This window comes from Urocitellus parryii, chromosome 4, assembly GCF_045843805.1.
Source record: "Urocitellus parryii isolate mUroPar1 chromosome 4, mUroPar1.hap1, whole genome shotgun sequence".
In the NCBI taxonomy this organism is placed as follows: domain Eukaryota; kingdom Metazoa; phylum Chordata; class Mammalia; order Rodentia; family Sciuridae; genus Urocitellus; species Urocitellus parryii.
In genome coordinates this window covers 106,280,058-106,307,194 of record NC_135534.1, presented here as the reverse complement: position 1 = coordinate 106,307,194, position 27,137 = coordinate 106,280,058, and the positions used below count along the sequence as shown (strand labels likewise).

The 27,137-nt window shown below is 51.2% G+C and overlaps 1 protein-coding gene across 5 annotated transcripts; it reads left to right on the top strand.

Annotated features, from left to right (window-relative positions):
- Nucleotides 1-278: 278 nt before the first annotated feature.
- On the top strand, nt 279-26,013 carry Usp2 (ubiquitin specific peptidase 2). Of its 5 annotated transcripts, none has more exons than XM_077796954.1 (14): nt 279-364; nt 7,871-8,706; nt 20,098-20,148; nt 20,993-21,116; nt 21,322-21,433; nt 21,529-21,639; nt 21,828-21,892; nt 22,339-22,442; nt 22,530-22,610; nt 22,745-22,823; nt 23,392-23,499; nt 23,675-23,795; nt 24,248-24,327; nt 24,662-26,013. In XM_077796954.1, the coding sequence occupies exons 2-14, from the start codon at nt 7,912-7,914 to the stop codon at nt 24,781-24,783; spliced, it is 1,953 nt and encodes a 650-aa protein (XP_077653080.1). In that variant the 5' UTR covers nt 279-364; nt 7,871-7,911; the 3' UTR covers nt 24,784-26,013. The 5 variants fall into 5 exon arrangements, with proteins under 5 accessions (XP_077653080.1, XP_077653079.1, XP_077653082.1 ...); XM_077796953.1 differs by lacking the exon at nt 279-364 and adding an exon at nt 2,415-2,503; XM_077796955.1 differs by lacking the exon at nt 279-364 and adding an exon at nt 2,571-2,644.
- The last annotated feature ends 1,124 nt before the right edge of the window (nt 26,014-27,137 follow it).

The following is a 27,137-nucleotide window of genomic DNA, read 5'->3' as shown; positions in this document are numbered from 1 at the left end:
TTCCCTCCACGTGGTTCTCTGTAGATATTGGTTGCCTGGGAGACCCTAGCCAGGCGGGGCTCTAGTGATGTCACAATAGGAACAAGCCAATAGCCTTGACGTTGGTCAGTGACGAGAGACGCGGGGTGTGGCTTTGCCGGCCCTGGCGCGATGAGGCTGCTGCCCGCTGGGTGGCGCCGATTTCCCGGGGAGGTCCTTTCTGGGCCCCCGGCGGAGGTGGGGGAGAGGCGGGCAGGAGCCGAGGCCAGGGAGCCCTCTGCGTCAGCTGCTGCTCGCTGCGCCGCGCCAGTGCCAGCCAGGACTCACCCGCAGCTCCATGCTTGTGCCCGGTTCGACTCGTCGTCCATCCTCCGAGAAGAGGCAGGTACGTGCCACCTGTCGGAGATCCGGGAAGAGGGATGTGGGGGTCACTGCCGGTTTGAAGCTCATAAAGTGAGGTGTCAACGATAGTCTGGGCAGAATGGACATTAGAAATGTAGGGCGAGGGCCAGCTGTGCGGGGGAGCTCCAGCTGTGGGTCCCACTATGTAAGGGGGGCTGCCAGCTGACAGCCCAGGATGCCAGGAAGAGCCATCTGTGCACAGATCAGTGTGTTCTAAGGAAATGCTGCTTCGGAGGGTCCAGGTCGCTGTGCCCAGTGTAATATGTGGCCCGAGAGTGATGCCTGGACGCTGACGAACCCCCTCCCCACGTGTGCGTGTAGCTCACTTACTACCTGCTCCTAAAGCTCCTGGGGGCTGTCTCCATCAGTTTGCCAAAGGGGGGAGGGGTTTGGGGGAGCGCAGCAGTTAAACGGAAGGAGAGATTTTCCACCAATCCCAAATCAGAAAGAGGCAACTTTGAAATTCTCCTAAATCCCAAACCAGAAGTGGACATGTGGTGCTCCAGGCAAGCAACTTAACCAAGGGACACCCAGGCCAACCCATCCTTGCTCTCCTCTGAGGAGAGTCCTAGCTCTTAACCTGGATGCTTTTAAAACAGGGCTGAGTTGGAAAGCTGTAGGGGCTGCTCATCTCCCCAGGGACCAAGCATGAGAACACCCCCCAAATCCACCCGCAAAGCCAGAGGAAAGGAGAGGATTGATGATCTAGTGTTGGGGCATTCCCCTGCTCTTTTGATGCTGTAGACAGATGCATGGTGACTGGAATGAGGACTGGAATGAGGGCGTCCTCTGAAGTGCATCATCAGGACCCAGGCTGAGTCAGTGGCCTGTGCTGAGACAGGGTGGAGGCACCAGCACGGGTCCTCCCAGTCCTCAGGGAGAGCCATCGAGAAACAGGAGACTCATCCTGAGAGCAGACAGGTGCACCAAGGCCAGAAAGGCCAAGAACCCTGCTCCTCCTTGTGACCCTGCCCAGCACAGCTCTGCGGCCCAGGAATCCCGAGCCCTCCAGCAGGTAGAGTGGAACCACTCCAGAGGGGCCAGAGAGTCTCCTGGCAGTCTGGGGGAAGCTACACTTGCTATATTTTTCTAGATAAATGGGGAGGGAACCCAAATGGGCTTGTCCTGTCTCACTTTGGTGGACTGGACATCTGGGAATATGACAACTGGCATTTGTCCTTCCCACTTTTGGGATGTGGGCCAGTTCAGAAAACCACAGGGCTATTCTCTGGCATTAAAACAGAGCACTCCCTGAGGGGTGGCCTGAGGCCTTTTTCTTCTAGGTTAGGGTCCTCTTCTAGGAAGGATCACCAACTGCTACTACTAATACTGCTGTTCACTAAAACAAGAAGTGGAAGTATTCAATACAATCATCATTTTCTGAACTCTTACTATATGCCAGGAAATTTACAAATATTATTTTATTTCATCCTCACAACTTTGAGGTATACTATTATTGTTGTTATTATTATATTTTATTAATCATGTTTTACAGACTAAATGAGATTCAGAAAGCTTAAGTGACTTGCTCACTGACTCAGATCCAATAGGGAGAAGAACTGGAATTCAGGCTTAGACTTAGAAGTCTATCGTAAAAAAGTAGTGAACTGAAACCTGAGTACTGGTCTTGTCTGCCTCTAGCTGTTTGTGTGCCCTTGAGCTAGGTCTACTCCATCTCAAAATTCCAGGAGCTGTAACTAGCAGTAAGGCTTCTTCCTGTTCTCTAATTCTATGACTGACAGCTCCACAGAATCCAGCCTCTTCCTATTTTTGTCTCAATTTCCACCCCAGTCCTCTACCATCCAGTTTCCCCTTGAATTCCCCCACTGTTCCACTTCAAAATGCCTCCTCCCGAGAGTCTTAGTAGGACTCCTTGGCTGGCACCAGTCAAACCAAGTGGCCCATGAAGAGTGGGCATGCCACTGCCCCTTTAATTCTCCCAGGGCTTGGAATGCAAGTTGCCTTCTCTGGGAGGTCAGATAAGATACTATATATATCCAGCGTAACCTGAGCTCCGGATTACCCAGCCCGGAGTCAGACTCCAGCTTCTGGGCTCTCCACTGCGTTCTCTGCCCTCCCGGGGAGGAAGCCCCCAGGTCCCATCCAGTGTCCCTGGACACAGGTCAGTAGCAGCCCCTTTGGTGTCTGAGCTTTGCCTGGGCAGCTGTCCAGATGACAGACATGAATGAGTTTGGGGGAGCTCATGAGAGGCCACCGTTGGGCCTGGTGGGTGCAGTTGGCAAGACCAAAAGCTCCTCAGGAGGTGAGTAAAGAGGACAGCTAAAGCCCTAGAGGAGAGAGAGGAGGACAGAACTCTTCCCTGGGGAAGGGGCACCTGGAGAGTGCCTGGGCAGAAGTAGGTGCAAAAGAGAATGTAAGGACAACAATACTGTCTGGAGCCCATTTCTTTGCCTTTTCTTGGACCTGTAGATGCCCAAACCCAAGTCAAGAAGCACCCTATAGAGATGCTGCCCTGGGCCCACCCACTTATTCTCCACCAGTCAGGATGCTTGCCTTAATCTCCAATCTCTTTATCTCCCCTCCCACTGCCACCCCCTGGACTATTACCAGCAGCCAGAAAGATAGAGATGAATCCAAATTCCCTTGGATGACCCCTTGCTATGACAGATAAGCTAGTGGGTCCCTCGGTGCTAGCTCCTGATAAGGGAGAGCTGCTAGTGACAGGTTAGAGGAGGGGGTATAGGTTGAGGCTCCTGGGACCTAGAAGTAGACAGTATGGGCACATAACTATGCCCCACCCCCATCCTCAACCTGCATCTTCCCCACCTTCCAGAATTGGATGCTTGTATCCAGACAGGGGAGCAGGGGACCAAGGCAGCCAGACTAAGAATCAGAGAGTGTAGGTGGAGGGAAACAGGGCCCCATCTCACCCCCCTTAGCCTTCAGGGTCAGCACATTCTGATGCGGTTAGCAAGCAGCTTTCGGAAGCTCTGAGGTCATCACCACCACGGAGAGCACCCAGCAAGACTAACTAGAACTCCTCACTCACCTGCTCTGATCACCTGGGTAGGAAGGAAGAGACTTAACCCTGTTTAGGTGTGACCCTGAAGCTACTTGGGGCTCTGTGGCCAGGAAGCCAACATATCTTCACTCCAGAGAGCCAAGCAGATCTGGGCAAGTGAAGATTGCTGGGATGTGGGGCATCACCCATCTCCTGCCCCCAGGGCTAGGAGTGCCTGGGATTCTTGGGGAGCAAGTCCCTCCCCTGGCTGGGCAGGTTAGGGAGCCCTTCACGTGAGCTACAGGAAATGACAGTGGCTGACGCAAGGAGATGGCTGCCCCAAGGGGACAGGGCTCATTAACCCCTTATTCACCTAGCATAGGTACCTTGGGGAGTGGGCTGAACGGCAGTCAGATTAGGAGACTGGGGGACATGTTCAAACAGCCAGGGGGCCAAGGACCTTGAGCTGGGGTAGATGCTGGTGCCAGGGGACACAAAGGAATTTGGCACCATGAGTGAAATGGAGGCCTCCTAGACCATCTCATGGCCAATCAGTATTATTCTGGGGCTCAGGTTGCACCTGGCTTCATTTTCATTCGCCTGCAGGAAAAAATCCAGAGGGCTGCTCCTGTGAGAGTCGGTAACCCCCATTCTGTTGCTGGAGAGTGGACACCCGGATCCTACAGTGGTCCTCTCCCCACGCCCACCTCACAGGTCCCTAGCCCTACCTCAGCCCAAGAAAGTATCAAGTAGGGATCTCGGCATCAGAGTCCTAACCCGACTCTGTGACTGCTCCAGCAAGGCTCTGGGACAGCCACATCACTCCAGGGATCTTAGTTTCCTTGTCAGCAAATGAGCATCGTAACAACACCTCTTGCTATTACGTAGCCGGAGGACCACATCAACACTGTGCCCCAAGTCTTAATGTCATTTTAAGCTTTAATACCTTCACAAATATAATGCTAAAAACTTCATTTGAAAGTTTCACTTATTAAATTTCTTGTACATTTATTTTTGAATTGTGAATAAATTCTTAATTTTGTAATAATTTGACCTTTCCAACAATGTTTGTAAGTGTGAGGCAGCCCTCTGTTTGAAAAAGTTCAGCTCACCCCTGCACTGAGACTTCTGGGGTTCTGCTGATAAGAACTCTCAGAAGGCAGCGGGACGCATGGTGAGGGCCGCATGTGTTGGTATAGGGCTGCCGAGAAGGTGAAAACAGAAACTGCAATGTGAAGTCCTCAGTGTGCTTGGTGCCTAGTCCATAGGTGTAGAGCACCAGCTGGCCAGGTGACAGCTGCTTGGATCAGATGTCCCCTACAGGAAGCTGAGTTCCACTGTGCAGAGGAATGCTAGTGTACCTCTCAAGAGGGGTAAACTGATCAAAGTGATAGGGAATCTCAGAGAAAGGAAGAGCTGGGAACCTTGGAAAAGATGGCATGAAGGAGGAGTGTGGGTAGGGGACTGCCCCTGTTGTCCAAGGTGGCGGGCACCTGGGGAGGTGCTGCCTGAAGCCGCATGCCTATACTTGCCAGCTCTGGGTAAACAGTGAAAGGAGCTGGGCAGCAGGGGCCCCACACTGGGTAGGGAGGAGTACGGGGGATCCCAGCCAATCGGCTGGCCTCCCACTGCCCCATGAAAGGGCCATTCAGTCCAGGCTGTTCCTGTGGCAACAGGGAAACTCGCAGCCATGTGAGTGCCCGCTCTGTCCCTGTCTTGCGCAGCAAGGCCACCACCAGGGCCCCAGCCCAAGCTCCCGCCCATGGTGCATTCTGCAGCCTCCAGGGACAGCAGTGCCAGGTAATGTCAACCCAAGCTGTCTTATCACATGGAAAGTGCTGGGACTCTTCTGAAGAATGAGACTTGGGTTTGGTGAGGGTAGGGGGATGTGTTCAAGCCCCAGTAAGGACCCTCTCCCTAGACATGAGAACTGTTCGACAGATATCAGAGCTGAGTGGCAGCTTCTAGGGGGTGTTAGTGATGGCATGTCTCCCAGGTTGCTGGGGGAGGGCGGAGGCCTGGCAGTTGCCTGCCAGATTAGAGAAGACGGGAGAGCCAGGATCTGGGATCCCTCCTGGGATTCTTTGGGACAGAAGGTATGGCTCCACCTCCACATCCCCCCCCTCTTCCAGGGCTGCCTGTTCCTATCTGCTGTACCTTGTTTGGCCCAGTACTTCTGCATCATCAGCAGGGCTGGAGAGGTCATGGGCTTAAGGCACTGCCGCAGAATACCAATTCCCCCGGGAGTGTTGGGGAGGGGAGGGTGAGCTGTTAAAGACTAGCCATGAGCTCATGCCCTGGAGGTGAGGGAATATCTGATTGGTGGCAGGGTGTCCAGAGCCCAGCTCCAGAGACCTGGAGTCTCTTTGACTTTGCATTATTGATGGAGTTCTCCAAAGTGAAACAGCAGGTCTGGTCCTCTGCCCTCACTCCTGAGCCTCTGTCTCTCCCATCATTTCCCTGGATGAGATGGTCCCCCAGTTACTTTTTCCTAGATAAGAGTGGAAGTTGTGCTGGAGGTGGGAGCCAGGGGACAAGGAAGAGTACATGAAAGGTAGCAGGGGTTTTGTGGGCCAAGCAAGTACGGGCAGAGAGTAAGGTGGATAGGCCTTCCTGAGGCCAGCCTGGAATTAAAACTGCTAGAAACCTCTAGCAGAGTCACAGAGTGATTTTCTGGGTCCTACATGGAAGTCACCACTTGCTCATCTCCCACCCCTACACCTATCCCAAGTCTTGCATGGATTGGATTTCTAGAGATTTCTGCCAAGCTGTTAAGCATTTGGGGCTTGGCACCAGGTCCTCTCTGCTCTAATGAGCTGGGTTGCTGGTCTAACGCAGGCAGGCTGTGGGCTGCCTGAGCCAGTGTCTGTTCAACAACTAGGTGTCTGCCCACTGCCCACTAATCTCTCTGGGGGCTGCAGGAGGAAGCCTGGTGCCTATGCTGAGGTCAGGAGCCGGCCAGGCTGGGAGATGGCCTGTCCTGACATTATTATTATAGGGAAGAGCCAGGCTGCCTGGCAGGGGCTGGGAGAGGAGATAATAACCAGTCATTGTTAGGGGCTTTCACGTGTTATTATCTCATTTATTCCTCACAACAACCCTGTGAGATAGGAATCATGATGATAATCATTATACTCATTTACAGGTGAAGAAATTGGGCTCAAAGAGGTTAAAAGAGTAGTAAAAAAACTGCCCAGCTAGTCTGTCATGGGGAATCAAAGCTGGCCCCTCACACACACTACCTTGAGAGTCTTAGAAAGGTCTTCATCCCCACACCAAAGGAACTCCCCAAGAGCCCCTGAGGACCCTTGAGGAAAGGGGCCTGAGCCTACTTGCTCCTCTCTCTGAAGCATTCCTGCCACTCCTGCTAAAGTGGAGATGAAGCCTGCATGCTGGGGTGATGGTGGCACTATAGGTATCCCCAGCTGAGCCTAACTTTGAAGGGGGAGAAAAATGGAAAGAATGCTGGGTCACATGCTAAAAGACATGGATTCCAATCCTGACTTTGCCAGAGTGTGGCCTTGATCAAACCAACATCATTTTTACTATCTGTCCAACAGAGAAGTTAAAATGCATGATCATTTAGGGACCTCCAAGCTCCACATTCTGTGATTTCTGTGTTCCTTCATCAGATCCACTGGCCAGGGAGGAGTGGTGTCACCTGCAGTGCAGGATTTTGGCCTCTAGGGGGCCCCTTTGCCCAAATCAAGTTTTAACAGGAGCAATTTAGCATCCTTGTTGGGAGAAGAATCCCTGGGAGGCCCTGAGGCCCTAACTCCGCAGAAGGCTAAGCTCAGTAAAGAAGGCGGGTTTGGCCATAGCAGTATCCCCACTGCAGGACCAAGCAGCAGGTTTCCATTCTCAGGGAAGCACTCTGGGGTGCAGTGTGGAGACTGATGTCCAGTCCCTCTGCTGAATGCTCCCTCACCACCTCCCCTGCCCACTAATCCCCATCACTTCTTCTCAGGAGCCTTTTTTCCTCGTGAGAGATCTCACCCCATGATCTTCAGGTCATCACAGCAGACAGTCTACAATGCCAAAGAGCTCCTGCTCATTACTTAAGTCAGAGGGCAAGAATCCATGGTGACTCTTGAAAAAAGTCCAGAGTTCTCAGTCAGGGGGTGGGAGTGGGATTTCTCCAGCTTCCAGACCTCACATAGCTATTAGATCTCAGTGGGCTACAGGCTAGACCCCGGGAACCTAGCATTCCCAGCTCAGAAGTTTCTTCAGAATCTGAGCACAGGAACCAGATAGGATTTGGCTGGAGAAGGGTGTGTGGCTTAGAAGGTTGCAGAGGTGAGGACAGGAGAGCAGATGCTGATTTCTTTTGTGAATGCATGAATGTTGGTGTGACTACAAGGGCACACCTGAATGCGTGTGTGCGTTTCTTGGCAGCCAGCTAGCCTCTTGTGGACTGGATGGCCCAGTTAAGCCCTAACGTCCTGGTCTATCTGGGATGGATGGTAGGCACAACAGAGGGCTGGCACATGACAGGGCCCTTTGACAACTGCTTTCCTTGTCTTTCAGCCCATGAGGCTCCCAGACCCCACTGAGTGCCGCCCTGAAGGATGTCCCAGCTCTCCTCCACCCTGAAGCGCTACACAGAATCGGCCTGCTACACAGATGTCCCTTATGCCAAATCGGGCTATGGCACCTATACCCCCTCCTCCTATGGGGCCAACCTGGCCGCCTCCTTTCTGGAGAAGGAGAAGCTTGGTTTCAAGCCAAGTCCCCCCACGGGCTTCCTCCCCCGTCCCCGCACTTACGGCCCCTCCTCCATCCTGGACTATGACCGGGGACGCCCCCTGCTGAGACCTGACATCGTCAGGGGTAGTAAGCGAGCAGAGAGCCAGACCCGGGGCACTGAGCGGTCTTCAGGCAGTGGACTTAGTGGGGGCAGTGGATTCCCTTACGGAGTGACCAGTAACTCCCTCAGCTACCTGCCTGTGAATGCTCGTGACCAGGGGGTAACCTTGACCCAGAAGAAATCGAATAGCCAATCAGACCTGGCTCGGGATTTCTCCAGCCTCCGGACTTCAGATAGCTACCGGACCTCAGATGGCTATCGGATAGACCCCGGGAACCTAGGCCGCAGCCCTATGCTGGCCCGCACACGCAAGGAGCTCTGTGCCCTGCAGGGGCTCTACCAGGCAGCCAGCCGCTCGGAGTACCTGACGGACTACCTAGAGAACTATGGTCGCAAGGGCAGTGCACCTCAGGTGCTCACGCAAACCCCTTCCTCACGAGTCCCTGAAGTTCTCAGTCCCACCTTCCGACCCAGTGGCCGCTACACACTGTGGGAGAAGAGCAAGGGCCAGGCCCCTGGGCCCAGCCGCTCCAGCTCACCAGTACGAGAGGCCTTGGTGAGTTTACCCTTGGGGACCCAGTGATGGGCTGGGGAGACAGCTGCTAATGCAGAAGAGCCAGGTTAAGGTCAGGACTCCCAACCTAACTGATGGTGGATGGCAAGCCTGGTGGAGACAGCATGTCTGGTGCCCTCCTGTCACACTGCCAGGGTAAGAGGGTTCCCGTTCTCCCAAGGACCTGTATGCTTGGAGGTACTTCAGCATCACTCTCCAAATGACCTGGCTACTCCCCAAACACACACACACACACACACACACACACTGCTATTCTCCACCTATCCTGTTCTGGCCAAAATGCCAGGGAGCTAGATGCTGGAGCCTCCAGACTACCAGGGCTCCTTGTGGCAAATGGGTCCTGTCTGCTCTGGCTGCGTCTCTCTTGTTCAGGCTTTACATCTGGGCCTAAGACACCAGAGGAAGAGGAAGTTTCCTCTGATGGACACTAATGGGCTAAGGCATGTCTGGACACAAGGACTAAAGTGCCTTTGGAGAAAATTGTGGAGACATTTTTTACTAGGGCTTGAGACAATCTAATATCTCTATATTCCTGTGTGGGTTGGAACCAAGAAAGCAGCTTTGCTGGAGACTGAACAATTGACTAGCATGGTCTCCCTCATATCTAATTCCTAAAAATACCTCTCCAGAGGCATTAACTATATTCCACCTTTTCTGTAGTTATTAGTGTGCCCATTAGATGGCAAGTTGTCAGAGACTGGAAAAGATCCTGTCTCTGGATCCCTCTTGTGCCTCATAGAGCATGGAACTCAGCTGACCTGCTGACTGCATGGATGGATGGATGAGTGGGTGGGTGGGTGGGTGGATGGAGAGTTGGGTGAATGGATTCATGGAGAGCTGGATGGACAGGTAGATAGGCATACAGGCAAGCATACAGGCAAGAGGGCTGGATGCTGTGTGAGCTCCATTACCTTATTTACTCCCTCTCATAGGTCATGTGCCTTTTGTGAACAACAGCTGTGCCACAGCAAAAAATGATGCTTAGAGCTCTTGCCTAGGCAAAGGGAGTAAGGGTCCAGCTCTAGAGACAGAGCACTGTAAAGTGTGTCATAACTAAAGATTTGAGAAAACAATTCTGATGGCATTACTTAGAGAGCCTTGGCCTTGCTGGGCCATCTGGGAAGTACCAAAGAAGACAGATAAGCTGGAGTCTCCCAGGTCATTTAGACCCCCACAAGGCAGGGTTGGCTGTACTAAAGAGCTAGTAGAACTAGTAGAGCTAGTGTAGAAGCAAGTGTGAGACTGTGTCAGGAGAGCTGACCCGGAAGAGAAACACCTGCTCTCACAGAACTGTGCTTAAGGTATGCTTAAGGTGGAGCAGGATTCACTTAGACAAGTCAGATGTTGTTCAAGAGGTGGCATAGGTCCTAGAAGCTTCTGAGGACTGCCTCCCTTTGCTCAAAACAGAACATTCCGGTAAGCAGTGTTTCTCCAAGAGGAGTCTGCAGATTACCCATATCAAAAATCACCTGCAGGACTTAACAGTGTACCCAGACCCACTGACACAAATTCTATGGAGATAATGCCTGGGAATCTGCCCTTGTCACAAGTTCTTCGTGTGATTTCTAAGCATGTTCAAGTTGAAAACCTGCTCCCCAAATACTGAATTATAGACCCTACCCCAATACCCTATCATGAGAGAGCAGGGTGTCTCAACTAGGAGTCAAACTCCACTGGGACTTTGCCTCCTTCCTCACAGCCAGCTCTCCCTGGAGTCTGCTGCCCTTCCCAAGGGCCCAACTGGCCCCACCCCAACCCCCAGGACCAGGGAGAGAGAAGCTTTGAGAGAGGTCCTCAGAGGAATGGCACACTGCCCTGGGACAAACACAGTGGCCCTAACATCCTTCCCCTCTGCCCCCATCCAGAAGCAATTCACAACACTCTTAAGTGGTCAGGGATGCCCTACAGTGACTTCAGGGGGCTCAGAGGCCTAAGACCTTTGTTTACCTCACTCCTTTTGTTCTCACTTCTGGAAGCTGATTGTGTCCTATACAGGTGAGAACAACCCGGCTCATGTGGCCTAGTCCACTTCTTTCTAAAATCAGGTCCAGTTTCTCTTTAGATCTCCATTTGGGGTGTGGGTATCTTTTCATCTTTTCATCCATTCATTCATGCTTACTAGCCTAGTACTGAGTGCTCAGCATCTAGCTTACTTGAGTAGGTTTCTTAACTTCTGAACCTGTTTCCTGTTCTGTAAAATGAAGAGTGATCATAAGTTCCCACTTCATACATTTTGTGAGGAATTAACAGTAATGTATGTGAAAGTGCCTGGCACATTATAGGTGCTCAGTAAATGTCAATCCTCTTTGTACTCTTCCAGGTGCTTTGGAAGGCAAGAGATGCGCAAGCCATTGGTTTGCCTTTGTTGTATTCACAATTCACTTGGAGAAATCAGTTCTCAAATAATAACAATAGGAGGTTGTCCTGGGTGTGTTTAAGTGCAGTCAGTGGTGAGAAAGGAAGAGGTCATCTGAGGCTGAGGCAGGCTTCCCATGACCTCTGGAAGGTACAGTTTGTAAACCTTGGACACCTATCAGCTGAGCTGTATTTCCTCATCTATAAAAGGGAATGATCACACCTGCCCTGCCCACCTCACAGGAATGCCACGAGGCTCAAAACAAATAATGAATGTGGGGAATCTAAAATCAGTAAAATGCTATGGAATAGTTCATTCAAACGTAAAAGGCAGGGCTGGGGATGTGGCTCTGTGGTAGAGCACTTACCTAGCATGCATAAGGCCCTGGATTCCATCCCCAACACCAAAAATAAACTTGAGATGGGATGGAGATGATAAAGGGGGGGGGTGTGTTTTACAGTGGGGAGAGGCCCCCCTGTAGGAGGAACAAGTGAGAAAGTGTGTCCTATACCCCAGGACTCTCAAAGGGCTAACCTGACCTACAGTTGGTTTTCAAAGAAAAAGGGAGGTCAGACGCAAGCCCTGAGCAGGAATAGAACTGTTCCAACGAGACTCCTTCCCCTAATTAACAGTAACAGCCATCATGAACTTGGAATATTACAGACTCCACTGAGTATGAGTAAAGAACTGGTGGGGAGGAACATGAATTCTGAACAACCCCCTCCCCGTGCCTGTGCAGGCACCAACAAAATGCCAGTCTCTGGGGTGCAGCACAGCCCTAGGACAATGAGGGTCTGCCCAGAGGCTTCACTTTCGGCTAAAAATGCAGACAGGTGAGCCAGGGCAGTGATGGTGAAAAATAATAGCTGGTTACCCCCAGTGGGGACTACAAGCCAGCCCAGGTGGCTAGGCCCTGCGGAGCCAGGAGCTGGAGCACCGACCCATCATCTCCCCACTCTGCCCCACCTCTCCTGTTCCTGGGGCCTGTAGAAGGACAAGCTGTTCCCACTGAGCCCTGCCAGGCTGCGCTTTAACCCCTACAATCCTTCCTAATCCTCCTCAGCTCCACCCCTCCAGCTGCTCCTTGCCAGCCCTGGCATTCTGCCTGTTGGCATCAGCCCTACACTCGCCCCTCCCAGACTCCCCCTCTCTCCCCAAGAAGAGCCAGGGGTTGGCCCAGGGCCTTCCTGAGCACAGTCAGCAGGCTGGGCACCTGCTCCTCAACAGAGAGTCAGAGACCAAGGCTCAGAGTCTGACCCAGCCTATTCTCCTGTACACCCTTGTTCTCAGTTTAGAGTACTGTTCCTATGATGGAACCTGAGTACCTGGGTCCTATTTGCCCCTGGGGCTGCTGACTCATCTTCTGAGGCCTTGGGTTCCAGCTGTTCAATGACAGGGAGATTATATAAACGGAGGTCATGTGATTTTCCTCTCAGGTGGGACTTTGGACTTGAATGCTGCCCTGCAGCAAGTGGTGGTTCTCCAGGGAGAGCAGCTGAGGATGGCAGGACTGCCCAAGAGCTCCTAGGTGAGAGAGAAGCTGACCTTCCTCTCTCATCCCTTACTCCTGTTGACTTGGCCACATTGGACTACATCCCTGCTGGCTTGTCCAGCTTGGCAGCTTGAGACCCTGGGGCCCATCCTCACCCATACCCACCCCAGGCTCACTCAGCTTCCCTGAGGAGATCAGAATTCCAGAGGACTTGAATCTGTGCTGCCAGCACAGGAAGGTCACTCAGGGAAAGCATTAATGGAGAGTTCTCACAGCCAGGGAGGGCCAGTACTAGCTGCTGAGAAGGAAAGGGCAGCTAGTTTGTGGTTTGATTAGAATCAGCAAGATACTGATGTCTCCATTCCTTGAAGACTGGCTGTGGGCTGTGACCTGGTTGGTGGCCTTAGCACTGCCAAACCCAGGTTTGATTTCTCAATCAGTGACCAGAACCATCCATCCTCCCTGCCTTTTCCTCTGCCCCTACCCCACAACATCTTTAGGAGTTAATGTGGTGCTGGGGTGGGGCTCAGCAATGCAGAAGTTAATCCAAGCCTGGCAAAATGTTCCCTGCCCCTGGGGGAGCCGCTCCACTGACCATCGGCTTTAGAAATAAACATCATGTTCAAATCCCAGAGCTGCACACGTGGCTCTTTGCCTGCCCCCCTTACCTCAATGGATAAGTAAAACTGGCACCCCGGACAGAGGTATAAGCAAGAGAAGGAAGTATATGGGCTTCTGGAATCCAGCTGGTTCAGGCCAGACTGCCTGGGGCTTAAAAGAGTACAGAGAATTATCTTGGCCTCTTGTGTGTGTGGAGGGGGGGGATCCAAGTCATACAGGGACACAGAACTTCCTCCAGCTAGTGAGGGAAGCAGACTGACCCTCCTCCCAAGGCACACTGTGGACTACAAGCTCAACCCCTAACAAGGATGCAGAGCCTCTACCTTTTCATCTGTCAGTCAATCAGGCCACCAGTCTATCTATAGCAACTGTAGGTACTTGCTAGGAACCAGGTCACTGGCCTTGAGACATATGCCTAAGCCCAAGCAATGTCACCAAACTCTGGACCAATATTCAGATCTGAAAGAGGACAATCTTAGGTCCTGGTCTCACAGAGCTAACTCAGAGTTTAATGTATTCATACTCCATCTCTTGCCAGGAAGGATGTGAGGTGAAGAAAATGACATCCTACATGGGAAGCAGGCAAGCCCAAGTTTTTGAGAAATGGGAGTATTGGTCTTCAGAAATGAGCCCAGCTCAGATTATCTTGATATACCTAAGCATAGAAAGTCACAGAGCCTAGGCCACACTCAGATCCCAAAAGATGATCTCCTTTGTGCAAAGCCCACTTCAAGAAATGGCACTAGGGAAAAAGGGTCTCCCAGGGACTGGGCTAGTTGAGAAACAAGCTGTAATTATTTGTTGGCTGTGTCTGGGAGCAGCCAGACCTTCTGGATAAGACTGAATCCTGTGTGAAGTCTTTCTACTCACCCCAGACTTCTCAAAGCACTCGCATACTAGAGCTTTCCCCATCTGGCCCACCCTGGTCCCGGCGAGCTGCTCCCTGCCAATCTCCTGCATCCCAGGAAAGATTGAGAATGTTCATGGCAGAATGCCAAGGTGTCCTGGGGCAGGAATGCTCACGTCACTGGCTCTAAGTCATGGGGACACAGGCCAAATGCTGCAGTAGGTGAACACTCTTGGGCAGTGCCCCCCCACCCACAGCACACTTGCTCAACATGCAGAACCAGACTCACACCCCACCCTTTGAGGCTCAGTGGGACTTGCAGGATTCCCAGCAGAGCCTGGTCTGACTGTCTTCATTAAGACCTCATTAAGAGAATCCACAACCCTGCCCTTGAGGAGGCTTCGCATGCTGGCACAACCAAGACAAACCACACACAATCTAAGACCATTTACGAAAGTTTAGAGACACTTATAAAACAAAAATAAACACATTAAGATAAATTAATAGCATGCAAACTGAATGCTAGTAGTAGACTGAGGATATGCAGTAATGGGGTGTTTAGAACTGGGTGGAGTTAATTAGAGAAGACTGTGGAAGATATAAATTTTGAGCAGAATTTACAAGTAAGTAATTGGCAGAGAGCAGAAAGGGCATCCCAGAATTTCTTAGCAATTGTTAAAAGTATGAGTTATTAGACAGGTCTGGACTCAAAATTCCACAGTGTCATCATTTATTAGCCTTCGGATCCTGGCAAGTCATTTGACCTCTATGGGCTTCATCTGTAATATAGAGATAATAGTTACTACTTCACCATGTAATTATGGAAATTAACTTGGATAATATACATAAAGCCCTTAGAATAGTGTCTGACATTTAATAAGGACTTAATCAGTGGCAGGTCTGTTGTTGTTTGGCAGTTTTCTTTTTAAGCAGAGAATAAGAGCAGTTCAGTTGGTGGTAGGGAGCAGAAAAGCAGGAGAATGGTGACAGTGTAGGGAGGCCATGGAGAATGGCCTTAGGCATTACCTGAGTCTTCCCCCGACTGGATGTAAGACACTGTAGTTGTTTCAGAGAAGACACAATGCTATTGAATTCAAGCTTTGTACAGACAATACAGGACCTGCTCTAAAGGGTGTAGCTGGAGAGAAGGAAGCTTGGAGGAAAAGGCTGTTGCCCTGTCCAGGTTAGGTCAGAGTCTGGAGATCACACTCCAGACAAGACTGCCCTCAAGGATCACAGAGCACAGCAGCCTTCTGTTCCTGTCACCTGCCCCCTCCTGCTGTCACCAGTACTAGAAGAGGTCATGGTGATGATACTCTCCCTGCTCCCTCCCATTATCACTAAATTGCTGTTTTGTGGGTGGCCTAGCCCACACATGTGTCCCAGGCCCAATCTCCATGTGTCTGTGGTCATGTGTGCAATGCTCGTGTACATGTGGGGATGAGCACGCCAGGAGGAACAGAAGGAGCCCACAGATGAGTAACAACAGCACACACTGCTGCCTCTCAGAGTATTTTTAAACGCTAAAGATACTGGCTAAAAATAGCCAGCAAGCTCCAAACAAGATACTTTCTCTAGGCTGATTCGTGCACTTCCCTGTTAGGTGAGGGGGCGGAGCATAAAAAACCCGCCTCTCAAGACCCCCTGGTTCTTCCAAGTACTGCTGCACTTGGGGTCTGAGCAGAATGCTCACCCCCACACCAGCTGAGCCCTGATCTCCCCACCTCCCACAAACGACTCAAATTTGAGATTCTCAGAGATGGAGTTGAGTAATTGGGTACCCAAAAAAGGTTCTTTCCTGGGGCCAAAAGGGCGGGTGACCTATTGTACCTTATAAAACGAGTACTGCCTCTCTTGATGATGGGCCAAACTAAGCTTGGAGGAAGGAAACTCAGTGCCAAGGCGGTGGAAATCTTTCTTCTTTACCTGGGCCCATCCACCCACACAGATTGAGGGCCTGGGTTCCCCTGAATGCTGAACACAAGTTTATGCCATCTATGCATTTTGCCCTGAAAATAGTAGGGAGCTCTCGTGAGGGTCTCGAAATGATCTGCTGCACCCAAAAGTTCGGGGTTCTATGCTGCCTGGGCGGAAGCTCACCCGCGTGACGCTGGGTCTTGAGGAGGCGTCCTCTGCGGCCCCCAACGACAACTTGTTCTGAGTTGGGGCTGCGTGTTTCGGTTTCGCCCCTCCGGGGGACCTGCAGCCCTTTGCTGCTGGCGGACCTGGACGGGCCGGGTCGGGCCGGGGGTCACCTAGGTGCCCGGCGCGGAGCAGAACCGGCGAGCTGCGGGGGGCAGGCCCTGCGGCCTCGCTGGTGTCCGCGTGCCGGGGATGGGCGGGGCTTCGGGCCTGGCTCCGCCCAGGCGCTGACGTCGCGGGGCCCGAGGCGCCGGCGGGGCTGGCAGTCCGCGGGAGCGCGAGAGCCGAGCCGGGGCGGTTGGCGGCGCGCGGTGGGGAGGTTGAGGTGGAGGGGCGCGCGGTCCGCCCCGCGGTAACGGTTACCGCCGGGCGCCGCGGACCGTGTCCTGTGGCAGCCTCGCCGGCCTTGCTGTGCCGGCTGTGGCACCGCGCGGGGACTCCCCGTGCCCCCTTGACCAACGTTAGACGTGGGGCCGAGCCCGCCGCCCGCCCCCCAGCATGCGCACCTCGTACACGGTGACCCTGCCCGAGGAGCCCCCGGCCGCCCCCTTTCCCGCCCTCGCCAAGGAGCTGAGGCCGCGCTCCCCTCTCTCCCCGTCCCTGCTGCTCTCCACCTTCGTGGGGCTTCTGCTCAACAAAGCCAAGGTACGCGGGCCCCTTTCGGGACCCCCCACGCCAAGGGTCTGGGGTCCCGCCTCCTCCCCAGGATGTCCCCGGACCGCCACGCGCCCCTCGGCGGGGGGGACGGATTCTTCCCAGCCCCCACCCCTCCTTTCCCATGGTCTCCCAGCAAGGAATGCCCCCTCCCCAGGTGATCACACTCTTACTCGCGGCCCCCTCCCCTTGTCCAGGTCCCAACTTCCAAGTCCCCCTTACCCTCCCTGTTGGTGACCTGGGCACCAGGTGGCTCTCGGTTTCTTAATTCCGGGCACCTATCAGGACAGGTGCAGGAAAGCGTAACCTTGACTAGGGCTGGTGTGTGAGGGAACCGGCAGCACGCTGGACTCTGCCGGGTGACTCCTCCAAGGCCAGACCCCAGCAAGGAAGGCTGGTCCAAGGGGCTGCCTCCCACTCTGTTCCCAAAGGGCTCTCTCCCAGGGGTTGGTGACGGGGTCCTTTGACCCCGTGAAGGGCAGAGGAGTTGCAGACAGGTAAAAGGGGGCAACTTCCTTTCTCTTGCAGGCCCTCCAGGTGTGGGAAGTAGGCAGGGGATCCCTCAATTGAAGCAGCTGCCCTGAGTAATGCTGGGACTGAGGCTGGGCACCGTCCCCTTGGGGAAGGGAGAAGGGGCCTGAGCTTGACAGGTCTTATGTAACAGGCAGCAGCTCCCGTGTTGGCAGTGCGTGTCCTGCCCCGTGCCAGGGCCACACTGGGCTCCTTGGCTGCAGCCAGGACTCATGGCTGACCCTCCCTGCGCAGGTAAAGTAAGCGTCTCCAGTATGAAGACTGGGGTCTCCAGTATGAAGACAAAAACCTCAGTAGGCCCCATACCCAAGATGACACCTCTGCATTAACCCAGGCGACAGCTCTTTGAGCCCTGGCTCCTGCCCTGGGAAAGGAGTGCTATTTACCAACTCTGGAGGTGGCATCTGCTCTCTAGAACAGAGCTTGCTACAGAGTCAAAACTAGGTTTGTTGATGGCTTAGTGTAAGGGAGCACAGGGTCCAAACTTTCTCAACTCTTTGCACATGAGTCTCAGCATAACAGCTTTCCTTCTGCTTTCCCTGTAAAAGGCTGCCTTTACAGGGTCTCTATCCCACCTCCTCAAGTTCTAGCCTCACTCTCCCTGCCAGGCTGAGGTAGGATTGTTTGCCCTGTAAGAAAGGTCACTCCTGGGACATTTTGTTCCTCTCTGGAATGGAAAGTGCTGACTTTCCCTAGAGCTCCTGATTTCCTATTCATGGCAGAAGAATATCTGGCTGGGCATAGAGCAGCCCTGATCTCCCCTAGTCTCTTACCCCTACTGCTACCCCCCACATTCCACACAGAGTGCTCAGAAATTGGCATGCAGTTTTAAACTCAGGAAATTTTAGACAAAAGCACAACTCCCCATCCTAAAAAAGAAAAATTAAAATTAGCAGAGGGGTCTAGTGATGCCTTAAAGGATCCTCTCTCCTTTCCCCACCCAAGACCCACAGAAGTATTAGATCCTTAGGAATAGTAACCATGGGAGATGAAACACCCTCCTTTACCTCCCACTGCTGGGTCAGAGTGAAAACAGGAGTGCCTCTGTAGGCAGATGACTCTGGTGTCCCTTTCCCCACCCCCACTAGTGCTTGGTGTGATATTGTCTCAGCTGAGGGTCTGCTTTGGTGTATATGGACATGGTCCCCAGTGGTAGAATGCTTTGCATATACAGCCTGTTTAGACAGATGTCGTCTGAGGCACAGAGGATAAGAGCTAATAAAGCACTGCCAAAAATAGGTGTAAGAGTGGGCATTCTGTGTGGGCACACTTAACATTTAAGTTTGGTTCCAAATGGGCAACATGGAGACTTCTGTAGCCTTTTTGTTGTAGTTGTTGTTGGGCCCCCTGGGAATCTTTCATCAATTCTGCCTGAAAATGCTGATAAGATCTCTGTCCTGGGGAATCATCTCTGGTGGCCCTTTTCCTGGAACATTGAGGTTTAGACTGTCAGTGAGGTAAAATTCAGATTTTGTTTGTGGCTGCATCCTGCCATCTCCAGCAAGCAGGATGCTCACACCCCACCTGCTGCCAGTAGGCGTTCTTTCCAGCCCCAGTTTTAAATCAGGTCTCTCTTCTGGGTGTATTTTCTCCCTTACCTGTTAGGATTGGACCTGACAACTGGCCAGGGGAGGGATCCTCTTACTTGTGGGATGGGCAAGGCAGTTCTTGAGAAAAGCCCTCCTTCAACCTGCTCCTCCCCACCCCCCCAACTGACAATCTCACGGGCTTTGAGCTGCTGACAGCCTATGAGGCTGTCAGCACATGGCATGAGTAATTTTAGCTGAGTTATTTCAGGCTCCTGTTCTGATCAGGGTTGAGCTGGCCCCACGCATGCCCCAGCCAGTGTTGCTCCAGAGTTGCCTGCTCCCAGGTGCCCTTCCTGAAAGAGGGAGCGGCAGACTCACCTGCAAACTGTTTCTTTAACCCTTTGGGCTGAAGGTCTTCTGATTCCTTTGGAGGTATGCCCAGGATTAGCCAAGATCCCTTGACAAACAATGCTCAGAGTCCGCAATCTAGCACCTGCTCTCTCTCCAGCCCCCTCACCAACCTCCACAATAGAGACAAGAGCAAGAGTGGCACCTTCAGCCAGGTGCTCACCTCGGCTTGGCTGCAGTATGCCATCAGAAGGATTCTCAGTCAGTGGCCAGTCAGGATGTTGAAACAGGAACCAGGCAGGGAGGATTCTCCCAGCCTTTCATCAGCCCTTAGGAGCTGAGCTCAGCTGGAAGGAATTCCACCTGTCTCTGGCAATTCAGAATGGTAGACGACTTGAGTTTTTCCCAGCTGAATATCGAAACTTAATTGGGTGTTTTGTCATTTAACTTTTCATAAGCTCCTTGAAGTGCCTGTTAGGATAGCTGCTTTTTATATTGGACATCTAGTCTAAATGTAGGTCATTTGAGACAGGCCTGGATTTGGGACTTAAATACCCTAATATATGAATTCCTAGTCTGTAGTTCTAATCTCCAGTCACTACAATAACATAAAGATGGGGAATATGTAGTACATACAAGAAAGAAAACCCCTGAAGAACATTTTTTGTTGTGTGTTGAAATTAATAAGCCTTCTTCAGCCCTCTTTCCTCCAAGGTACAAGGACTAAGGTTGAAAAGAAAACAGGTGTGGCCTGCTGCTATGGCTCCAGCTGGCAGACAGTTGCATGAGAGAGCCCAGCAGAGGGCCAGCCACTTTGCCTCATTCTTACATATTTTGTGTTCTTTGCTTACAGAATTCTAAGAGTGCCCAGGGTCTGGCTGGTCTTCGAAACCTTGGGAACACGGTGAGTTCTTCCTAGCCTACCTTTTTCCTGGGGCCACTCCTATTCTTCTGGGAAAATTTAACCAGAGTCCCTTCCTGGCTCCAACTGACTCCCTGCCCTCTAGGGCAGTTGGTACCTGTCCTTCCTGGCGAGTGTTTCATAGAATTGCTAGGCTCTGCCTCACCCGCCCCCAGCAGGAAGCACTGCCAAAAGGAAGTTCCCCTTTTAACTGTCAGCTTGCTCCTCTCCTGGATCCTTCTCCTTGAGGATACCCATTGCTTCCCACCCCTTCTGTCCAGCGTACCCACTCCCTTTTACTCACCTCAGTTGTAAACAACCAGTTATGTCTCCTGGGTCAATAGTAGCAATTTGCTTTACTTCACCCCTTTCACATAGAAAAAGAGAAACTTGAGGCTGTAAGAAGTTCATTTCTGGGTACATGAAAACAAAGAGCCTTTGGTGCTAAGTAATAGAGATGCCACATAAAAGTTTGATCTCCCCCACTGTATAGATAAATATATACCAGAGATAAATCAGCTTATAAAGACAACACGGTTTTTGGCTCACAGAGGTTTCAGTTCATGAACAATTAATTGGCCCTATTTGAGCTTACAGTGAGGCAGCACATCATGGCAGGAACATGGTAAAGCAAAACCACTCACCTCATGGCCAGGACACGAAAGAGAAAAGAGACTGGGGTCCCACAGTCCCCTTCAAGGGTGTATTCCCAGTAACCTAAAGACCTCCCCTAGAGCCCCACTTAAAATGTCCAGCACCATGGGCTGGGGTCCAAGTTTCTAACCTTTGGGGGACATTTAAGGTCGATACTGTGGTACCCGCTGATTTTCTGGATCATCTCTTGCAGTGCTTCATGAACTCGATTCTGCAGTGCCTGAGCAACACCCGGGAGCTGAGAGATTACTGCCTCCAGAGGCTCTATATGCGGGACCTCAGCCACACCAGCAATGCACACACAACCCTCATGGAAGGTGAGGAACCGTGCATGGACATGGCCCTGCTTCCTCACTTGATGCTTTTTACACTCCACTCTAATAGTGCAAATAGTTGTGTTTTAGAAATACCTCTCTACTTTTCTGTCTTTGCCTACTTTTTGTTGGGATTCTAGTTTGAGTTTCTTATAGAAAATATCTCACCTGCCCTCCACACCCTTTCTCTGCTCTCTTCTTCCAACAGAGTTTGCAAAACTAATCCAGACCATATGGACTTCATCCCCCAATGATGTGGTGAGCCCTTCTGAGTTCAAGACCCAGATCCAGAGATATGCACCACGCTTCGTTGGTTATAAGTAAGGGCCCTGCAAACATGTCCTCCCAAGGTGGGTGGCAGCAAGAGCAGAGTCTTGATACAGAAGTGTTGCTCACACTTTTTTCTCTGGGTTAGTCAGCAGGATGCTCAGGAGTTCCTCCGCTTTCTTCTGGATGGGCTCCACAATGAGGTGAACCGAGTGACAGTGAGGCCTAAGTCCAACCCTGAGAACCTTGATCATCTCCCGTAAGTAGGGAGGATGCTATAGGGAAACAAACCTTTTGTGAACTTGAATTTTCAGCCTGTTTCTTTGGGGCAAATGATTTTGGGGAGAACCAGATTTGCTTTTGAAGATCAAAGATCCACATTGACATACCCTTAAGCTTAACATGGTTAGAGCTCTGACCCAGTTTTCTTCCTTCTTTGGTTCCCAGTGATGATGAAAAAGGGCGACAGATGTGGAGGAAATATCTAGAACGAGAAGACAGTCGGATTGGGGGTAAGTGCACAGACGGAAAAAATGGCTGTCTTATTGTAACCTGTTTCACCTGAGCGGAGCATGAAAAGCCCTGAGTATGGGCTGGGGATGTGGCTCAAGCCGTAGCGCGCTCGCCTGGCATGCGTGCGGCCCGGGTTCGATCCTCAGCACCACATACAAACAAAGATGTTGTGTCCGCTGAAAACTAAAAAATAAATATTAAAATTCTCTCAAAAAAAAAAAAAAGAAAGAAAAGCCCTGAGTAGATCTGTGGTCAGCCCAGTGGGGGAGCACTTGCCTAGCACGTGTGAAGCCCTGGGTCCCACCAGCACTGCAAAAAAGAAAAGCCTTAAGATTCATTCTGCGGGGAACTCTGCTTCTGCCCACATCCAACAAACTGAGGCAGGAACAGTGAGAAGACTGTGTGCACCCTCCGTGTTCAGCATCTCCTGACCTTCTCTTCCCAGATCTCTTTGTTGGGCAGCTAAAGAGCTCCCTGACATGTACCGACTGTGGTTACTGCTCTACAGTCTTTGATCCCTTCTGGGACCTCTCACTGCCCATTGCTAAGGTACGCACTACTGTTGCCCCACGTTTGGAGCTCTCTCCTGTCCTTCCATGTCATCAACAGCTGACCTTTACTTTTTTTTCTCTCCAGCGAGGTTATCCTGAGGTAACACTAATGGACTGCATGAGGCTCTTCACCAAAGAGGATGTGCTTGATGGTGATGAAAAGCCAGTAAGTCATCCTTTGGTGACAGCAACAACATATTTCCATGAGACTTCTCTGGGAAAGGTCCAGCCGAGGAGTTACTAGACTTGCCCTTTGATTTCTCCCACAGGTTCTTTAGCTCTGTTTATCTTGTCTTTCAGACATGCTGTCGCTGCCGAGCCAGAAAAAGATGTATAAAGAAATTCTCCATCCAGAGGTTCCCAAAGATCTTGGTGCTCCGTATCCTTAAGGTCCCTGGGCCTTGGCTTTTTTTTTTGGGGGGGGGGGTTGGGGGAGTACTTGGGATTGAACTCAGTGGCACTCGACCACTGAGACACATCCCCAGTCCTATTTTGTATTTTATTTAGAGACAGGATCTCACTGAATTGCTTTGCACCTCGCCATTACTGAGGCTGGCTTTGAACTTGTGATTCTCTTATCTCATCCTCCTGAGCCACTGGGATTACAGACTTGCACTGCTGCACCTGGCCCTAGCCCTTTTTAAATTTTATTTAGAGACAGGGTCTCCTCTAAGTTGCTGAGGCTGACTGAAATAGCAGTCCTCCTGCCTCGACCTCCTGTGCCACTGCACCTAGCAGGGACCTGACTTATGAGAATGACCGATGACAAAGAGATCATCAAAAATCACCAAAATTTTGGTGGGGGGAGCAGAGTAGGAAAATTTGAAACTTGTAGACTTCCTTGTGTTTGCTTTTCTGCTTCCTGAGGAAGGTGCAGTTGCTTGTGTGGTCTCATCTAGTTGCCTCTGTTCTTGCCATGCCGTCTGTCCTTAACTCATCAATCCCAGACCTGAAGCGGTTCTCAGAATCCAGGATACGAACCAGCAAGCTCACAACATTTGTGAATTTCCCACTAAGAGACCTGGACTTGAGAGAATTTGCCTCAGAAAACACCAGTGAGTATCTTCAAGAAGTGAAGAATCAGGGCACAGTGTCTAAGATACAGATGGGAAGCAAGGAAATGGCAGGAAGCTAACATGAGTTAGCAAAACATTGGGAAGAAGAGGCAGGAGGAGGGAATAGGGCCATAGAGAGTGCCCCTGGACTCAATGCCTTGCATTTCCTCCCCAGACCACGCTGTTTACAACCTGTATGCTGTGTCCAATCACTCCGGAACCACCATGGGCGGCCATTATACAGCCTACTGCCGAAGTCCAGTGACAGGCGAATGGCACACTTTCAATGACTCCAGGTGGGAGAGGGGGCTCAGGCAGGGCTCCTGGCTGTCAGACCACAAGTCTCTCAGTGCATGCTCAAAAGCTACTTAACACACACAAGTCTGCCCATTCTGAGGCTATCAAAAGACACAGAAGTTGGGCCAAGCCTGGTGGCGCATGCCTTGTAGTCCCAGCAACTTGGGAGGCTGATGCAAGAGGATTCCAGGTTTGAGGCCACCTTAGCAACTAAGGGAGGTCCTGTCTCAAATTTTTTTTAAAAAATAAAAAGGGCTGGGGATGTGGCTCAGTGGTAAAGTTCCCCTGAGTTCAACCCCCAGTATTAACCTAACCAAACCAACAGAGTTTGGCTGTGGGTGTGTAATAGAGAAGTGAGAAACAGGGGCCTCACACTTCTTCAGCCACTCAGCTCTGTGAACCTGATGGCCTCCCAGGCCAGGACTCTGACTTTTCCCTGCTCTCTTCACAGTGTCACGCCCATGTCCTCCAGCCAAGTCCGCACCAGCGACGCCTATTTGCTCTTCTACGAGTTGGCCAGTCCACCCTCCCGTATGTAGCAGCAAGGAGCTACAGCCCTTTCCCCTTCCCCGTGGTGGCCCCACACCCTAAGTTTTTTAAAAAGACAAAAAAAAAAAAAAACACAAAACAACAACAACAAAAAAAAAACCTGACAAATAAGAGAAAAATAAACTAAAATAAAGCTGCTGAGCAGGAGTTGATGCAGCCTGGTCAGGGTCTGGAGCAAGGAGCTGGGTGCCCCCAAGCCATGGCCTGGCGGGAAGATCCACTGGACACAGAGACCGGAGTCAGCAGAGTGCTCCCTCGGCTTCTCTTGTTTGCATTTTTAAGCTTGTGGTTTTTTCCTGTGTGTAATAAACAACAGCAGTCTGTGGGGAGAAGATCTTCGTCCACCTGCCGTCCTCTCCAGCCCCTGCGCCTCCTGGGAAGACAGCACCCTCTGGAGCCTTCTTGGGAGCACCATTGCCTGCATCATGGCACCGTTGAGGAGCTGGCGCCTGTCTCTACCTGGACCTGTTCACCAGTCCAGAGCAGGAAGCACCCATGAGCCAAGAGCCCTCTTAACGCTGCTAACTCCAAGGGCACAGGCAAGGGGACATCTTTGAGGAAAGCTGGTTTGGGTTTTTTTTTAAAGCCCAGCTTTTTTTACTTACCGTAATGAAAGTGTTCAGACTGGAGACCCTCTCCTCCACACCCCTTCACAGCTGGCATGTTGGGCTGGTCCTTTTTGTGTAATTCTTCAAGTAGAACTTTCCCAGTGCTAGTCCCCTGTGGTGCTAGGCGGGGTTGGCCAGGCCCAAGCACACCACAGTAGACCTGGGATCTAAACAAGTTTTTGTTTTGGGTTTTTCATTTTGTTTTGGATGGAATCTAGTTGCCTCCAAGAATTGTGCCTTATAGCATTTGGGGACCAGGGGGTAACTGCCCCTCCCTGAAATATCCCTCAGTCCCTTCCCTTTTCCCCAGTGCCATGTTCAAACCCACTGGGGGAAATAGGGTCCCGCCCTGAGCCCCTGGTACGTTGTGCATTGCAGTGAGGCTAAGAGGGAAGTAGGTAAAACGATTTCTTACGATAGTGTTATCAGTCCTTCCTGTCCGCCACCTCTTACCTACCCTGGTCTACTCCCTAGCTGTTTGAAGGATAGCACAAGCCCCCTGTCCCTCGAGCTTCTCTCCTTTAATTTATTCTCTTTTAACATCCCTTTCCCCTTGCCTTCCTGCCACCTGCCCCTTCTCAGAGCCTCCTAGACACAGGCCCTCTGGACCGAGTTTCTCAGGGATGCCCATGCCACCCCTCAGCTCCTCTTGGTGTTGGCCTTTGGTCCTTCCTTAGGAGCTGGAGCCTGGGTGTCTGGGGACATCTTGCCTCTGTTGTATGATTCCTGGGTTTTGCCCTAAGTTGTTAGACAAAACTCCATGCCATCCCAGAGAGCAAAGTTGTTCAGCACTGAGGCATGGAGCACTGTGCACTTTGCACACTCCACAGCTGGGCCCAGCCTGTGCCCCAGGGAGCCTGGACCATCCCAGTGCTCCTGGGACCAGGCACTAGAGAAAGACACCCTGAGTTTTACCTGGCCTGACACCCTTTTCTAGGGAAGACCTGTGAATCTGAGCCCAAGGGCTGGTGTACACTTGTTTACTGTGTAAGCAAGAGTAGAAGAATGTCTAATGTACAGTGGAACCTTGTACAGAATAAATAATAGCTTTGAGAAAGAAGCTGGTAATGGTGGAATCTTGATTTGGGAAGGGTGTGAATGCAGGAAGGGCTCCAAGCATATTAAGGGCCATGTAATTCATTCTCCAAGTAAGTTCTGGAAAAAGTTATTCACTTGTTAAATTTTTCAATTCTATAGAAAAGCTGAAAGAGTGCATTTTGAACAGTATATTATTCATCAAGATTCACTGATTACTGATTTTTTCCTGCATTTTTTTAATTTTTTTTTTTATTTTTAGACGTACACGTTACCTTTATTTTATTTATTTTTATATGGTGCTGAGGATCAAACCCAGTGCCTCACATATGCTAGGCATGCACTCTACTACTGAGCTACAACCCCAACCCCTTATATTTGTTTATACATCCTTTATTTTGGCCAAAATATTTAGGGGTGAGGTGTCATATCACACTTCTAAAGATCTCAGCATGTCTTAGATCATTCTCCTTCATGACACCTTTTTTACACCTGGGATAATTACCTAAAACACCTTCAAATGAATTTGCTGGTCTGGGTACACAGTTCTTTGCTGAAATGTATGGGGCCCATGCAGGCCTACAGTGAGCTAAATCAAGCCTCTCCAGTGGGCATTGAACACAGGACAGCTCACTCTTGGAGCAGAGTGGCTTGACCTGAAATGATCCAGCCTGGTCCTTGATAAAGACCTCAGCTTCTTTCCTCTTTAAAATAGGAACAGCTGCCTTTATGTTAAAGGTTTGGTTCCCTGAGGGGCTTTGTTTTTACCTTTTTTTGTGGTGCTAGGAATGGATCCCAGAACCTTGCACATGCTAGGCAAGCGCTTGTACCCCTGAGTTTCAGGAGCCAGTCCCCTAAAGGTTTTTTTTTTTTGTTTTTTTTTCCAAGACTTGGATTTAACCCCTTAAAGGGATTAACTCCTTGAGGCACTCAGAAACATTCTCTATTTTTCCCCCTTTTTGGTGTTTGTGTGGGAGATTGAACCCAGAGGTGCTTTACCACTCATCTGCATCCCCAGTCCTTTTTTTCATTTTGAGACAGGGTCTCTTAGTTGCCCAGGCTGGCCTCAAACTTTCAATCCTCCTGAGTTGCTGAGATGAAGGCAAGCTCCACCATATCTGATTTTTTCCTCTTGATTATTCTTGCTAT

Excerpts from the sequence above, each read along its gene's own strand:
- Usp2 (XM_077796954.1), top strand. The coding sequence starts at position 7,912 with ATGTCCCAGCTCTCCTCCACCCTGAAGCGCTACACAGAATCGGCCTGC. Across the intron at positions 21,434-21,528 it reads CCACGCTTCGTTGGTTATAA|TCAGCAGGATGCTCAGGAGT; the intron begins GTAAGGGCCCTG and ends TCTCTGGGTTAG. Across the intron at positions 23,500-23,674 it reads ATTTGCCTCAGAAAACACCA|ACCACGCTGTTTACAACCTG; the intron begins GTGAGTATCTTC and ends TTTCCTCCCCAG.